Source organism: Paramormyrops kingsleyae, chromosome 19, assembly GCF_048594095.1.
Source record: "Paramormyrops kingsleyae isolate MSU_618 chromosome 19, PKINGS_0.4, whole genome shotgun sequence".
Taxonomy (NCBI): Eukaryota; Metazoa; Chordata; class Actinopteri; order Osteoglossiformes; family Mormyridae; genus Paramormyrops; species Paramormyrops kingsleyae.
The window spans coordinates 27,815,623-27,830,625 of NC_132815.1; the positions used below are offsets into that span (position 1 = coordinate 27,815,623).

The window sequence follows — 15,003 nt, forward strand, 5'->3', positions numbered from 1 at the left end:
TATTGAAGAGTCTAATAGCCCGTGGTCCGCTCCAGTCGTACTGGTGTGGAAGAAAGACGGCACATACCGTTTTTGTTTGGACTATCGTCACCTGAACACTGTCACTATTAAAGACTCTCACCCTCTTCCACATGTTGATGATACGCTGGATCGTGTGGCTGGTGCACAAATTTTTAGCATCATTGATTTGACAGCTGGATATTGGCAGATACCTCTTGACCCCAGTGATAAGGAGAAAACGGCTTTTTCAACGGGCACTGGTTTATTCCAGTTTCATGTTATGCCTATGGGGATTTCGAACGCTCCTCCAAGCTTCCAGAGGCTTATGGAGTTAGTGCTGCGCGGTTTACACTGGAGCATTTGCTTGATATACTTGGACGATATAATCGTCTACAGTGTCAGTTTTGATGAACACCTCAAGCACCTCCGGGAGGTCTTTGACCGTTTCCGCGGTCACATTCCTGGGACATCACGTGTCCAGTGCTGGAGTGGAGCCTGACCCCTCCAACACACGCAAAGTGTCCACATGGCCAATTCCTCACTCTGCCACCCACATACGGGCGTTTTTGGGTCTCTGCTCCTATTACAGACGGTTCATTAAAGATTATGCTCACATTGCAGAACCCTTGCATCGCTTAACCCATAAAGGGGTACCATTCGTATGGTGCAACAGGGCTGATGAAGCTTTTAGGTCCTTGAAAGGGGCCCTGACTTCCCCCCCTGTCATGGCCTTCCCTGATCTCTCCATACCATTCGTTCTGCATACAGACGCTTCCCATCACGTGATAGGTTTGGTCTTATGCCAGGTCATCGGCGGCACGGGATGTGTCATCTCTTACGCCAGTCACGTACTCTCAGCCTCGGAGCGTAAATGGTCCACATTCAACAGGGAGCTCTATGCAGTCGTGTGGTCTGTGTGGCACTTCTGTCACTATTTGGCATATCATCCCTTTATGATTGTGACGGATCATAAGCCGCTAGCTGGGCTCAAAAACCTTCCTCTGGACCACGACCCCACGGGTAGATGTGCGTGCTGGGCTGTGGAACTTGACCTTTATGATTGGACCATCGTCCATCGAGGTGGTGCTAAACACCTTAACGCCGATGCTATGTCCCGCCGCCCTGCAGAGGTCCCCTCAGACATACCTTGTCCCCCAGATGCTTCTTGCCAGACTTGTGTTACGGTTGCCATTCAAACCTCTGCAGATTCTCCTACACTGCAGCCGGGGGCTACACTAGTAGAGCCCATTGTCACCACAACGCCCACTTATCTGGGTTGCGCCTTGCAGTACACCACTGCGGGCTTGATGCAGATACACAGCGATCTGGAGTTAGGTAAGCACCAACGAGATGATCCAGACCTGGCGGTTGTGGTCGCTTGGTTGGAAAATGGCATAAGACCCCCCCCGTGGCGTCTGCGGGCTGCTTCCCCAACATTGAGGAAGCTGTGGTCACAGTTTCCACGTCTCTCTCTGTGTGATGGCATTTTATGCCGGCATCTCTATCGTCCAGCTAGGCATGCTGTCTGCCATCAGGGGGTTGTACCGAGATCCCTTGTTCCCAAGGTCCTGCACATGGTGCACGGTCACCCTGCGTCCGGTCAGTTCAGTCGTGCGAAAACGGTTGACAAGGTTACGCGTTCCTTCTATTGGCCTTACATGTCGTCTGACGTGGCCCGTCACTGCCAGTGCTGCGTGGCTTGTCAGTCCCGGCGTTCCCCGATCCCTCGCTTACAGGCCCCCCTCGTCCCCATTTCTCTGACCAACCCGTTTCAGTTTGTCGATGCCGACATAACAGAGCTACCGGTGTCCTCTAAAGGGTACCGCTATGTTTTAGTCATGCTTGATCTCTACACGAAGTTTGTCAACCTGTATGCCCTGAAAGATCAAATGGAAATCTCCGTGGCTCGTTGTATATTCCACCACTACCTTCCCCAACATGGGGTCCCAGAAGCTTTACATTCAGATCAGGGTCGTCAGTTTGAATTGGACCTTATAAAGCACCTCTGTGGTTTAATGTCCATCACTAAACTTCGGACATCCCCTTATCACGCACAGTGTGATGGGGCGGTGGAGCACCAGAATCATGTGTTGAAGGACGAGCTGTCGAAGTACCTTTTTGACTCCGGTAGGGATTGGGATGAACATTTACCCCAGGTAGCGCTGGCCTACAACACAACAACTCATTCATCCACAGGTTTTACTCCATTTTATCTGGCTCATGGCCGAGAGGCGAGGGTCCCTATTGATGCGTTTCGGACACACAGTCCTCTGACCGCTGCCACACCTTCGTCGCCGTTTGGACCAGGCTTATCGTGCAGCTTCAGCATTTAGGGAGAAGGCTCAGGCCTCTCAACAGCAGCACTACGACCGACACCTGAGGTATGTCCCATACAAGGCAGGTGATCTGGTGTTAGTTGACGATCCGGCGCATCGTTGCAATAAGCTTGCGCCCCGCTGGGTTGGGCCCTATGTGGTGTTACGCGCCATACCCATCAGGGATGGATTCCCCCCTGTTAATTTCCAAATCCGTAATCCCTCCCAGCCGAATAGCACACCAAAGGTTTTACATTACAACCTTCTCAAACCTTATCACACCGACCCCAACTCTGTTCCATCTGCTGACCCTCTCACTACATTCACGCCACCCAGCTAGCCTGTTGATTCAGGGTTACGTTGCCCTTTGTGGCCTGTACCATACCCCCAGTCACCTCAGTTGCCTACATCCCCTCCACAAACAGACAGTACCACGACCCAAAACTCTCCCCCAACTGCTGCACCAAACACACGTGGCCCTGGCCTGTCACCTGTACCGCCACCTCCCTGCCTGATGCCACCGGTACGCCCCACGGGGCCGTGACTGGCCCCAGGAGTGGACCCTGTACCTGACGTGCTTGCGCCACCCCTGCGCACAGCGGACGTGTCATCGAAGGCCAGGGACCTGACGCCTGCTTCGCAGTCCTCATTGACTCTCCCTCGCCGGAAGACCCGCCTGCCGAGCCATCTTCGTGACTTCCAGCTTTATTGACGGAACTCAACACTCCGACCTGTGTTGTAACTCTGACTGCTTTGGCATTATGTTTGGGGGTTCTGCTCGATGGGGCAGATGTTCTTTGCCCTTAGTTTACCACAGGGCAATGACCCCACGGCCTTTGTTTTGGCTGATTCCTGTCAGGCTGTTGTTCCTAGGACTGCCAGTACTGAAGTTGCTTGTACTGTGTTGCCACCTTGTCACACGTGTCCCCTTGTGTGAGTGCATCTTTGGCAATGTTAGTTCTCTCTCTTGATTTCTTATTTTTTTATTTTTTGAAATGAGGACATTTCTTTTTGGGTAGGAGAGTATATGTAAGACTTTAATTTGGCTATGTTGTGTTGATGGGGAGGTGGGTCTACTTCTCTGAGCTTGCGGATGGAGCGCAAGGGTGAGATGAGGAGAGAGAGAGAGAGAGTTGGCACGGGAGCGGGGAGCAGAGGAAAAAGTGTAGTGCCGAGCAGGGAAGTTTTGTACTTTTAAGGAGAGTAATTATATGATTATATCCCAATAAACATCGCCTGCTTCCTTTATAACAACGAAGCCAGAATGAACCCCAGCGACAGGTAGAAAGGTATACCTGTGAGTTGACGAGAAGTGAGCGTCACAGTATTAAGGTATTAGTCCATGCATGGACAGCTTGCATTCAGGATAAGCTGATTTACTGATTGAGCCATTATGTGAAGTGTCCTTAATATTTAATTTACAGAAAGGGATACCCAGTAATACTGACCTGAGTACCTCCAGCTTACAGCGTGTAAAACCCAGTAATGCTGACTGCGGAATCTCCCTTTTAATCTTTGGATGTTGTTTCTTTGTTAAATCCGGCAGCTCATTGTCACTCAGGTCCAGCTCTCTCACATGTGGGTTTGAACTGAGAGCAGAGGCCAGTGCTATACAGGATTCCCAACTCAATTTACAGCTGTTCAGTCTGGAAAAGGAAACATGATTTTAAGCATAGCAAAAGCTAAACTTGCATTTCAAAATGAATTCCAGTGTGCAGTGTTCTGTGCCTCTTGGTGATTTGAGATGATATGAGAGGTGAGATAGTAAATGTTTACTGTAATCATTTGATCACTGACTGAATCAGTGGATCTTACCTCAAATCCTTGTATTAATTAATTACCAGGAAAAAACTTTGACAGTCCATAATTGGCAGGGATTAAGTCTGCCTGCTGGTTTTCATCAGAAACAGCAGAGTGAATCACTTTTCTCCCACCATTGTGCATTTAGGCTTCTTGGGTATGATAAATTACCTGTTGCGTGTGTCAGTGTGTGCCCTGTGACTGACTGGCATCCCACCCAGGGTGTCACCCTACCTCCCACTCTGTACAGCACGGCATAGGGATCCAAGCTCCCTGTCCAGGATAAGCAGTTGGAAGAAGGACAGATGGATGGGTATAAAATGCATATTCTGTACTCACTTCAGTATCTCCAGTTTACAGCTGGGATCCTCCAGTACAGCAGAGAGCAGCGTTGCTCCTGAGTCTCCTAGGTGATTGTAGCTCAGATCCAGCTCTCTCAGGTGTGAGGGGTTTGACCTCAGAGCTGAAGTCAGGGAAGAACAGCCTTCTTCTGTGAATGTGCAACCTGCCAGCCTGCCAAAATGAAATTAGAAAGGAAATCACAACATTGTTTTCTACTACTCTCTTCTCAATAGTAGCAATATAATTTATCCTGTGTGACAGCCGATTAGAGGGCGTAGAATGGAGTCTTCCATGTGCTGGTTTGGAAAACACTGGCAGCAGGTGAATATGTGTAGACAGGATGTCTAAAGTTTACACTCCCCTATTCTACCTATGGACCAAGAAGCCCCTGAAGAGACCAGTGCAAAAAATGAAAATAAACATACTTTCACGTGCGCACGAGATGCTTTGGCAAGCGGACGCAAAAGTAGGATCATTTCCGTGCTCATGCAACAGTTACCCAAATTAAACTAATATTATAACCCCACCTAAGTAAATGTGATTTATGAAAATGAAATTGTGATCTATGAAACTGTGAAGGGTCCAGCCCATGCATTGACGCTAGCAAGTAATTTAACAATAATAAGTCAGAATAATAATGCACAATGTCCTCATTTCTGAAAAAGAAAAAGATATGAAAAATAAGTACAAATTTACACCTGCTTAGTGGGAATGAAATGGTGTGAGTGCAGCAGTTCCCTTGTGTGACTTGCCTTGCAATTGTTAATAAAAACACTGTATAATGTTAAAGTTTTGACACAGTTCATGCTTAGACAATTTGTATTCTGCATCAGCTGCATTATGGATTGAAGCACTAAACGCATGTGAGGGTCTCAAAATATTTGAGGCCTAAATAAAAGAGACCTAAACAGGAGCTTAACTCACAGTAAATAAACTCCACGTGTGGCTTATCCTTCAGCCCTTCCCCTAGACTCTCCTGCTTTGTGTGTACATGTTGGAGGGCATTCAAGTTGTACTATCAAATACCAATAGTCTGTGATTTAATTTGCGTTCCAAATATCTAACAAATACTAGTTTAGTATTTCACCTTTCATATACTGTAGGACTGACCTCAGTATTTCCAGTGTACAGTGTGGATTCTCCAGTTCTTCAAAGAGCAGCTTCACTCCAGAATCCTGCAGGTCATTGTCACTCAGGTCCAGCTCTCTCAGGTATGAGCAGTTTGATCTGAGAGTTAAAGCCAACGCTTCACAGCATGTCTCTGTGAGATTGCAACTGTTCAGTCTGAAAAAGAAACATTTTAAGACACGGATACATACACAATCTACCGATAACACTACTGACACAAAACAAAAAGACAAGCATTTCTTTTAGAATAATAAGCAGCACAGCTTAAATTTCAAAATGAATTACAGTGTGCAGTGCATCCTGGGAATTGTCTGCACACACCACATGAGTCACAGGATCTAACACCAAGCATTTACACCTTTTTGCTGTATTTTCAGCATACAAAAAGCCATAATACAGGTCATACCACTCAATACCTATAGTCTATACCTTTGGCAGGGCCTTCATTCCTACTGCGGTCAGGACAAACAACTCTCCCCTAGGCTGAACCACCCAGACAGCCAGTCACATACCTGCTGACTGTAACTTTTTCACAATCCATTGTCTTTATGGATATATATGTTTTTTTTTCAAGATGGTGGCGCATAGTACGCAGCAGCTTTTACGGCTACCAGAACTGTGCAATGTTTACCTTGTTTTCTTTGTTTTGTAATTTTCAAGTTTATTTGCAAGCTCAGTCAATAGAAAGTTCTTCTACAGGGAACAGGAACTTGTAAATCTCAGATCGGATTACCCCATCCCAACCACAACTACGGAAAATTTCCCCACTGACATTCTCCGCTCACCGGTCTCGCAGTGGAAGTGCTGACCCCACTGGGAGCTCAAAAAGAGGGGGAAGCGAGCCGGACTAAATGCTAGGCTAAGTAGCGATCCCCACAAACCTTCCATCCCAAGTACATTCATGGCCAGTGAATGTTCGCTGGCCAACAAAATGGATGAGATAAAACTTAGGCTATCCTCCCAGAAAAAGCTGGAAAACTGCCATCTCCTAATGTTTACGCAGACTGGGCTAAGCAGCAACATCGCAGACTTGGCCATCAAGCTAGCGGACTGCACAGCCTTCCACACTGACAAAACAGGTGATGCCAGCAAGACCCATGAAGGAGGTTTGAGTATTTATGTCAAAAATCATTAGAAAGTGTTGCTCTGCCAATTTCGAGCTCCTTATACTTAAGCACAGACCCATTTATCTGCCCAGGGAGTTCATGGCCGTCACCATTGCTGCTGTTTCCATCCCCCCAGATGCTAATGCTAATACAGCACTTAAGCAGCAACAGCATGCCATCAGCAATTAACAGACTAAGCATCCAGACGATGCCTGTATTATAGGCGGTGATTTCATCCATACCAACCTCAGAACTGTATTACCCAAATTCCCACAGCATGTATCCTGCACCACTAGGGCACAGAAAATACCGGACCACCTTTACATGACTCATATAAGGCTACTCCCTGCCCCCACCTTGGGCAGTCCGGCACGACAGGAGTCTCAGTGCCCGTACTTCCAAGCTCAGGAACAGCTTCTTCTCTCAAGCTGTTAACCTCCTGAATTGTCTAATCGCTGAAGAGTGAGCTCTTCTTATTCACCTAAATTATGCACCAAGAAAACCATCAATTGCCATCTGCACTATTTTACATGCACCTTATGTTTACTATGTTTACCATGCACTGCTCAGCTCCATTTCACTACTTCTGTCAGACACTACCTCATCTATGGAGGCATGCTGATATGTATATCTATTTGTATTTGTTAATATGCGTATCTGTATCTATCCTGTATATTTATGTACAGTACTTTGCAAAAGTCTTAGGCAGGCAAAGAAAATGATGTTTAAATTATCCTCGTTTTGCTGTAAAACTATGATATTATGCCTGTCAAAGTGTGTCAGCTTAGCCATTTCAGAATCTCTGCTAAAATCACCCCAGTATTTGAAGCGACCATCCAGTACAGCCATGTATTTTTTGACTAGGCCACTAGCACACCTCATACAGCTAGTCAATCTGTCACTGACTTTTTAAACCAATTTATCTAATTAATTAATTGAGCTGTTGGTGAAATTTAACTAAATCATGGAATGGCTGAGGTGTCCCTGAGGAGAGGTTTGGGAACTGATGCGGTGTTCATCTAGCCATCCAACTACATATCAGTAACTTTTTAGAAAACAGAAGAAATTATTACTAGTTTTTATTGTGTTTCTCTTAATTTGAATATGTTCTAATGTTAAATGGTGTTTTTTGTTCTAAGCCAAAGTACACTTGCTACCCAGATAAACCGCTTTAAACATTTCTTTGGACTGCCTAAGACTTTGGCACAGTACTGTATGTCTGGATAACTTATGTATAATGTATGTAATGTACGTCTAATTTATGTATAATGTACATATATGTCCAATCTATGTACATTCCCCCCCCTCCACCTTCCCTGTCCCCCTACGACTGGCATGTTCTGGTGAAGACGCAACTCCCTTTTCATTTACACGTGCCCGCACATTGTGTTAATGGCAATAAAAAATTTATCTGAATTGAATAATTATATACGTCTGTTATTACTCATTGCGCAAGTTGCACTTCTGTACATACCCATTTTGCATTTGCGCTCAATTATTACTGTACACTATTGTTTGTACACTACAGCGTTTTGCACATTTGTCTGAGACTTAATTTTTCATGGACTATTGGCATAGTCCATGCTTGGACAGCTTGCATTCAGGATAAGCTGATTTACTGACTGAGCCATTATGTGGACTGTCCTAGGTATTTCATTTACAGAAAGGAATACCCAGTAATACTGACCTGAGTACCTCCAGCTTACAGCGTGTAAAACCCAGTAATGCTGACTGTGGCATCTCCCTTTTAATCTTTGGATGCTGTTTCTCTGTTAAATCCGGCACCTCATTGTCACTCAAGTCCAGCTCTCTCACATGTGGGTTTGAACTGAGAGCAGAGGCCAGTGCTATACAGGATTCCCAACTCAATTTACAGCTGTTCAGTCTGGAAAAGGAAATATGATTTTAAGCATAGCAAAAGCACAACTTGCATTTCAAAATGAATTACAGTGTGCTGTGTTCTGTGCCTCTTGGTGATTTGAGATGATATGAGAGGTGAGATAGTAAATGTTTACTGTAATCATTTGATCACTGACAATCAGTGGATCTTACCTCAAATCCGTGTATTGATTAATTACCAGGAAAAAACTTTGATAGTCCATAACTGGCAGGGATTAAGTCTGCCTGCTGGTTTTCACAGAAACAGCAGAGTGAATCACTTTTCTCCCACCATTGTGCATTTAGGCTTCTTGGGTATGATAAATTACCTGTTGCGTGTGTCAGTGTGTGCCCTGTGACTGACTGGCATCCCACCCAGGGTGTCACCCTACCTCCCACTCTGTACAGCACGGCATAGGGATCCAGGCCCCCTGTCCAGGATAAGCAGTTGGAAGAAGGACAGATGGATGGAAATAAAATGCATATTCTGTACTCACTTCAGTATCTCCAGTTTACAGCTGAGATCCTCCAGCACAGCAGAGAGCAGCTTCGCTCCCGAGTCTCCTGGGTGATTGTAGCTCAGATCCAGCTCTCTCAGGTGTGAGGGGTTTGACCTCAGAGCTGAAGTCAGGGAAGAACAGCCTTCTTCTGTGAATGTGCAACTTGCCAGCCTGCCAAAATGAAATTAGAAGGGAAATCACAACATTGTTTTCTACTACTCTCTTCTCGATAATAGCTATATAATTTATCCTGTGTGACAGTCGAATAGAGGGCGTAGAATGGAGTCTTCCATGTGCTGGTTTGGAAAACACTGGCAGCAGGTGAATATGTGTAGACAGGATGTCTAAAGTTTACACTCCCCTATTATACCTATGGACCAAGAAGCCCCTGAAGAGACCAGTGCAAAAAATGAAAATAAACATACTTTCACGTGCGCACGAGATGCTTTGGCAAGCGGACGCAAAAGTAGGATCATTTCCGTGCTCATGCAGCAGTAACCCAAATTAAACTAATATTATAATTCCACCTAAGTAAATGTGATTTATGAGAATGAAAATGAAATTGTGATCTAAGAAACTGTGAAGAGTCCAGCCCATGCACTGACGCTAGCAAGTAATTTAACAATAATAAGTCAGAATAATAATGCAGAATGTCCTCATTTCTAAAAATAATGATGTGAAAAATAAGTTCAAATTTACACCTGCTTTGTGGGAATGAAATGGTGTGAGTGCAGCAGTTCCCTTGTGTGACTTGCCTTGCAATCGTTAATAAAAACACTGTATAATGTTAAAGTTTTGACACAGTTCATGCTTAGACAATTTGTATTCTCCATCAGCTGCATTATGGGTTGAGGCACTAAACGCATGTGAGGTTCTCAAAATATTTGAGGCCTAAATAAAAGACCTAAACAGGAGCTTAACTCACAGTAAATAAACTCCACATGTGGCTTATCCTTCAGCCCTTCCCCTAGACTCTCCTGCTTTGTGTGTACATGTTGGGGGCATTCAAGTCGTACTATCAAATACCAATAGTCTGTGGTTTAATTTGCGTTCCAAATATCTAACAAATACTAGTTTAGTATTTCATCTGTCATATAGGACTGACCTCAGTATTTCCAGTGTACAGTGTGGATTCTCCAGTTCTTCAAAGAGCAGCTTCACTCCAGAATCCTGAAGGTCATTGTCACTCAGGTCCAGCTCTCTCAGGTATGAGCAGTTTGATCTGAGAGTTAAAGCCAATGCTTCACAGCATGTCTCTGTGAGATTGCAGCTGTTCAGCCTGAAAAAGAAACATTTTAAGACACAGATACATACACAATCTACCGATAACACTACTGACACAAAACAAAAAGACAAGCATTTCTTTTAGAATAATACGCAGCACAGCTTAAATTTCAAAATGAATTACAGTGTGCAGTGCATCCTGGGAATTGTCTGCACACACCAGATGAGTCACATGACCTGATACCAAGCATTTATACCTTTTTGCTGTATTTTCAGCATACAAAAAGCCATAATACACGTCACACCACTCAATACCTATAGTCTATACCTTTGGCAGGACCTTCATTCCTGCTGCAGTCAGGACAAACAACTCTCCCCTAGGCTGAACCACCCTGACAGCTATAGTCACATACCCGCAGACTGTAACTTTTTCACATTCCATTGTCTTTATAGATATATATGGCTTTTTTTTCAAGATGGTGGCGCATACTGTAGTACGCAGCGGCTTTTACGGCTACCAGAACTCTGCAATGTTTAGCTTGTTTTCTTTGTTTTATTTTCAAGTTTGTTTGCAAGCTCAGTCGATAGGATGTTCTTCTACAGGCGACAGGAACTTTTAGTTGGAAAGTTTAGGTCGAAAATATCATCATCTACAGTACATAATATTATCAAAAGATTCAGAGAATCTCCGTGTGTAAGGGACAAGTATTCTAGATGCCCATGATCTTCAGGCCCTTAGGCAGCACTGCCTCACAAATAGGCATGATTCTGCAATGGAAATCACTAAATGGGCTCAGGCATATTTCCAGAAAACATTATCAGTGAACAATTCGCCGTACCATCCAAAGATGCCAGTTAAAACTCTATCATTCAAAAAAGAAGCTGTATTTGAACATGATCCGAGACTTTAAAACAATGCCATGGCTTTTCTGATTTGCTTGACTTTTCGCTATTAATCTCCGTAAGCACCTGCCTTACAAATAATGTTGACATCCCCCGCTTGTATTTTGTTTTACGCTGTTATGTTTAATGTCATAGTTCCCCTTATTATGTTTAAGTTCTGTATGGATCTTACAAAAAGAAATATCATGTCACGAATGTATTCACATTTCCTCTTTGTATCCCCCCCCAGCTTCCCCCGCACCAAACGTTAATCACAGATATAGAACATTTATGCATTCAGATCAAGCAATATCAATATGGCTACACAACAGAGCATGTGAGCGGAGTGGAGCGGTGAGAATTTCCGCTCCTCGCTCACGAGGCTGTTGGCTCCGCCCGCTCCTCCCCTCTAATTCGCACTAAGTCGCTCCGCTCAACACCGCTCCTCGCTCCACTAAAATTTCCTCCCGCTCCAGTCAAATCGCTCCAATTTAAAAGAGGGACAAATAATCTGCATGCCTAACAAATGTCACCTTAAACCGATGCCTTATATCATAAAGAAATGTGAGCAACGGCACTCAGAACAGAAAATATTTATTTTTAAACAACATATAGGCAACAACGGACAGGTTTGGCAATGGCATTCCACACAAAATAGGCTTTAAAATAAAGGAATCAGTGGGCTTAATAGCCTAAAGAATATACAGGCTAAGCGCATCCACGTTTTAAATTCCTCAGTTATTTTCTGTTGATGCTGCTGCTGCGTCTATCTCTATAAAATTAAATTTCACTGACAGCGTTACGTGAATTTTAAAAATCCTGTTACACCTAATTTGAATGACAAACTAATTTATTTTATTACCATATTATAGCATTTATACTTTTATTTACTTTATAGACTTGATATGCTACAACCATATAAAACTTGCTCACGTTTTGCTCTGGCCTCCGCGTGTTCGCGTAGCACACTCAATTGTTTCCGAGAAAGGTCTTTTTAGATTCCAAAGCGGATCTAAATCTTGATAATTGTATAGATGAATTCTGAGAAGATTTGCGCAAGCCTCAGAGTCGTAGTGTGAGCGGTATCGGAGCGAGACAGAACGACCGCTCCAGCCTTAAGTAAAAAACCGCTCCGCGCTCTGACCAAATTTCGCCCGCTCTGCTCCTCGCTCACGCTCCGCTCCACTCCGCTCCATTCCGCTCACATGCTCTGCTACACAACCTATTAAATTAGTCACATGGAATGTACGTGGTCTTCGCACACAAAGCAAAAGAATCAAAGTTTAAGTCACCTCACAAAGTTAGACGCTGATATATGCTTCTTACAAGAAACTCACCTAACAAAATCAGATCTACAGCACATACTGTACATTTTCAACAATTCAGTCAAACATTCTCAGCCACATATAACAGTTTAAAGAGAGGTGTTTCAATATTAGTTAATAAGAGAATACCTTTAGTTCATAACAACTCAATTATTGACCCAGAAGGGCGATATATCATTATTAACGTTGTAGGGGCTCCTACTATTTAGACAGAATTCATTGTCTTACCTTTTGCTCATGCGTGCAGGGTGTGCGAGTTGGTGACGCATGCCCAAGGAGTGAGCGCGGGTTCTCTCTGCTGGTTTTAGGCACGATTTAATAAACACAGAGTTTTTGGCGCTCAGCCTGTCTTGACTGCCTCTTTCCTTTTTGCTGCTGCACCGCAGCTCTACAGTGGTGACCCCGACGTTTCGGTGCGTTTGTTTTTCGCTCCGACCATGCTCGCTAATGCTGTTGCGCTCAAGCTCCCGGAGTTCTGGTGCGGCCAGGCGGCGGTCTGGTTCTTGCAGGCGGAGGCTCAGTTCGCCTTGCGCGGGATCACGGAGGATGCAACGAAATATTACTATGTCGTTGCAGCGCTTAACAGCTCCACGGCGGCGAGAGTGGTGAGTCTGCTGCAGAACCCTCCAGAGGCAGACAAGTACGGTGCCTTAAAGTCTCTGTTGCTGGGCACTTACGAGCTCTCCGAGACAGAGCGCGCGCGCCGCTTGCTCGCGCTACCCGGGCTGGGTGATTCACGGCCCTCGGAGCTGATGGATCACATGCTAGCTCTCCTAGGTGACCATCAGCCCTGCTTTATTTTCAGAGAGCTTTTCATGCAACAGCTGCCCGCAGACGTGCGGGGGGCGTTAGCTAACCTCCCGCTTAAGGACTGTAGGGAGCTTGCTAGGGAGGCTGACAAAGTACACACCGCCAGGCTGGCAGCTTGTGCAGCCGTGTGTGCTCGGAGCTCGGATAGCTCCCCGCCGCTCGCCGAAGCTACTGTTTCTGCCGCACAGCGGAGCGGTATACCAGGTCTCTGTTTCTACCATGCACGTTTCGGTGACAAAGCAAAGAAATGCATCCCCCCTTGCCGTTTTAAGGGGACGGGAAACGCACGGGCCGGCGCTCGTTAGCGGCAGCGAGCGTCGGCAGTTCTGGCAGCCTGCTCTTCGTCACGGATGCTGTGTCTGGCCGCCGTTTCCTCTGTGACACGGGCGCGCAAGTCAGTGTTTTGCCTGCGTCGGTGGCGGATACGCGCTCTGGCACGAAGGGGCCGGCGTTGGCGGCAAATGACACTTTCGCCCGCCTGCTGGCGGAGTTCCCAGACCTCACCCGGCCCACCTTTACATCAGTCACAGCCAAGCACGGTGTTGAACACCACATTGTTACAACAGGGCCGCCGGTCTATGCCCGAGCCCGACGCCTCGATGCCGGTAAATTGGCCATCGCTAAGGCGGAGTTTGCTGTATTGGAGAGCCTTGGTATTGTTCGCCGTTCCAGCAGCGCCTGGGCCTCCCCTCTACACATGGTACCCAAGCCTGGTGGGGGTTGGCACCCGTGTGGCGATTACCGCCGGCTTAATGACGCCACGACCCCGGATCGCTACCCGATCCCACACATCCAGGACTTTTCCTCCCGGTTGGCGGGGGCATCCATTTTTTCAAAGGTTGACCTGGTGCGTGGCTACCACCAGGTCCCAGTACATCCAGGGGACATTGCGAAGACTGCGGTCATCACCCCGTTTGGACTTTTTGAGTTTCTTCGGATGCCCTTTGGGCTTAAAAACGCTGCCCAGTCTTTCCAGCGGCTCATGGATAGTGTCCTGAAGGACCTTCCATTCTTGTTTGTTTATTTAGATGACATTTTGGTAGCCAGCAACTCCAGGTCTGAACATATAGCTCACCTTCGCACCCTTTTTGAGCGTCTGAGTGGTCATGGGTTAATTATCAACCCACAAAAGTGTCAGTTTGGTTTGTCTTCCATTGATTTCCTCGGCCACCGCATCACGGGCGACGGGGCAGTTCCTCTGCCTGCCAAAGTGGAGGCCATCTCTGCGTTTCCGCAGCCTGCTACAGCCAGGGCCCTTCAGGAGTTCTTGGGCATGGTTACTTTTTACCATCGCTTTATTCCACGGGCCGCCCAGCTGATGCGGCCGCTGTATGAGGCTCTCAGGGGTAGGACGGCCAAGCAGGTTCTTGAGTGGACTGCTGAGCAGACCCAGGCTTTTGTAGCTACCAAGTCTGCTCTGGTGAACGCGACCATGCTGGCCCATCCATTTTCTGGTGCTCCGGTTGCGCTCACCACTGACGCCTCGGACTATGCTGTGGGGGCCGTGCACGAACAGTTTGTGAATGGTGCCTGGCAGCCGCTGGCCTTTTTCAGCCGACAGCTCAGGCCGCACGAACGGAAGTACAGCACATTTGACCGCGAACTTCTTGGCCTGTACTTAGCTGTGCGTCACTTCCGGTTCCTCATAGAGGGCCGCCCAATCGCGGTTTTTGTGGACCACAAGCCCCTGACG

At 46.3% G+C, this 15,003-nt stretch overlaps 1 protein-coding gene across 1 annotated transcript in view; it reads right to left on the bottom strand.

Annotated features, from left to right (window-relative positions):
- Positions 1–15,003, bottom strand: part of LOC111841726 (uncharacterized) — a 218,586-nt gene that overhangs the window by 70,367 nt on the left and 133,216 nt on the right. Inside the window, exons 34-39 of the mRNA XM_072702643.1 lie at positions 10,175–10,348; positions 9,067–9,240; positions 8,379–8,576; positions 5,568–5,741; positions 4,455–4,628; positions 3,764–3,961 (exon numbers count right to left, since the gene is read on the bottom strand). Coding sequence (XP_072558744.1) covers positions 3,764–3,961; positions 4,455–4,628; positions 5,568–5,741; positions 8,379–8,576; positions 9,067–9,240; positions 10,175–10,348 — 1,092 coding nt within the window. The remainder of the gene's footprint in view (positions 1–3,763; positions 3,962–4,454; positions 4,629–5,567; positions 5,742–8,378; positions 8,577–9,066; positions 9,241–10,174; positions 10,349–15,003) is intronic.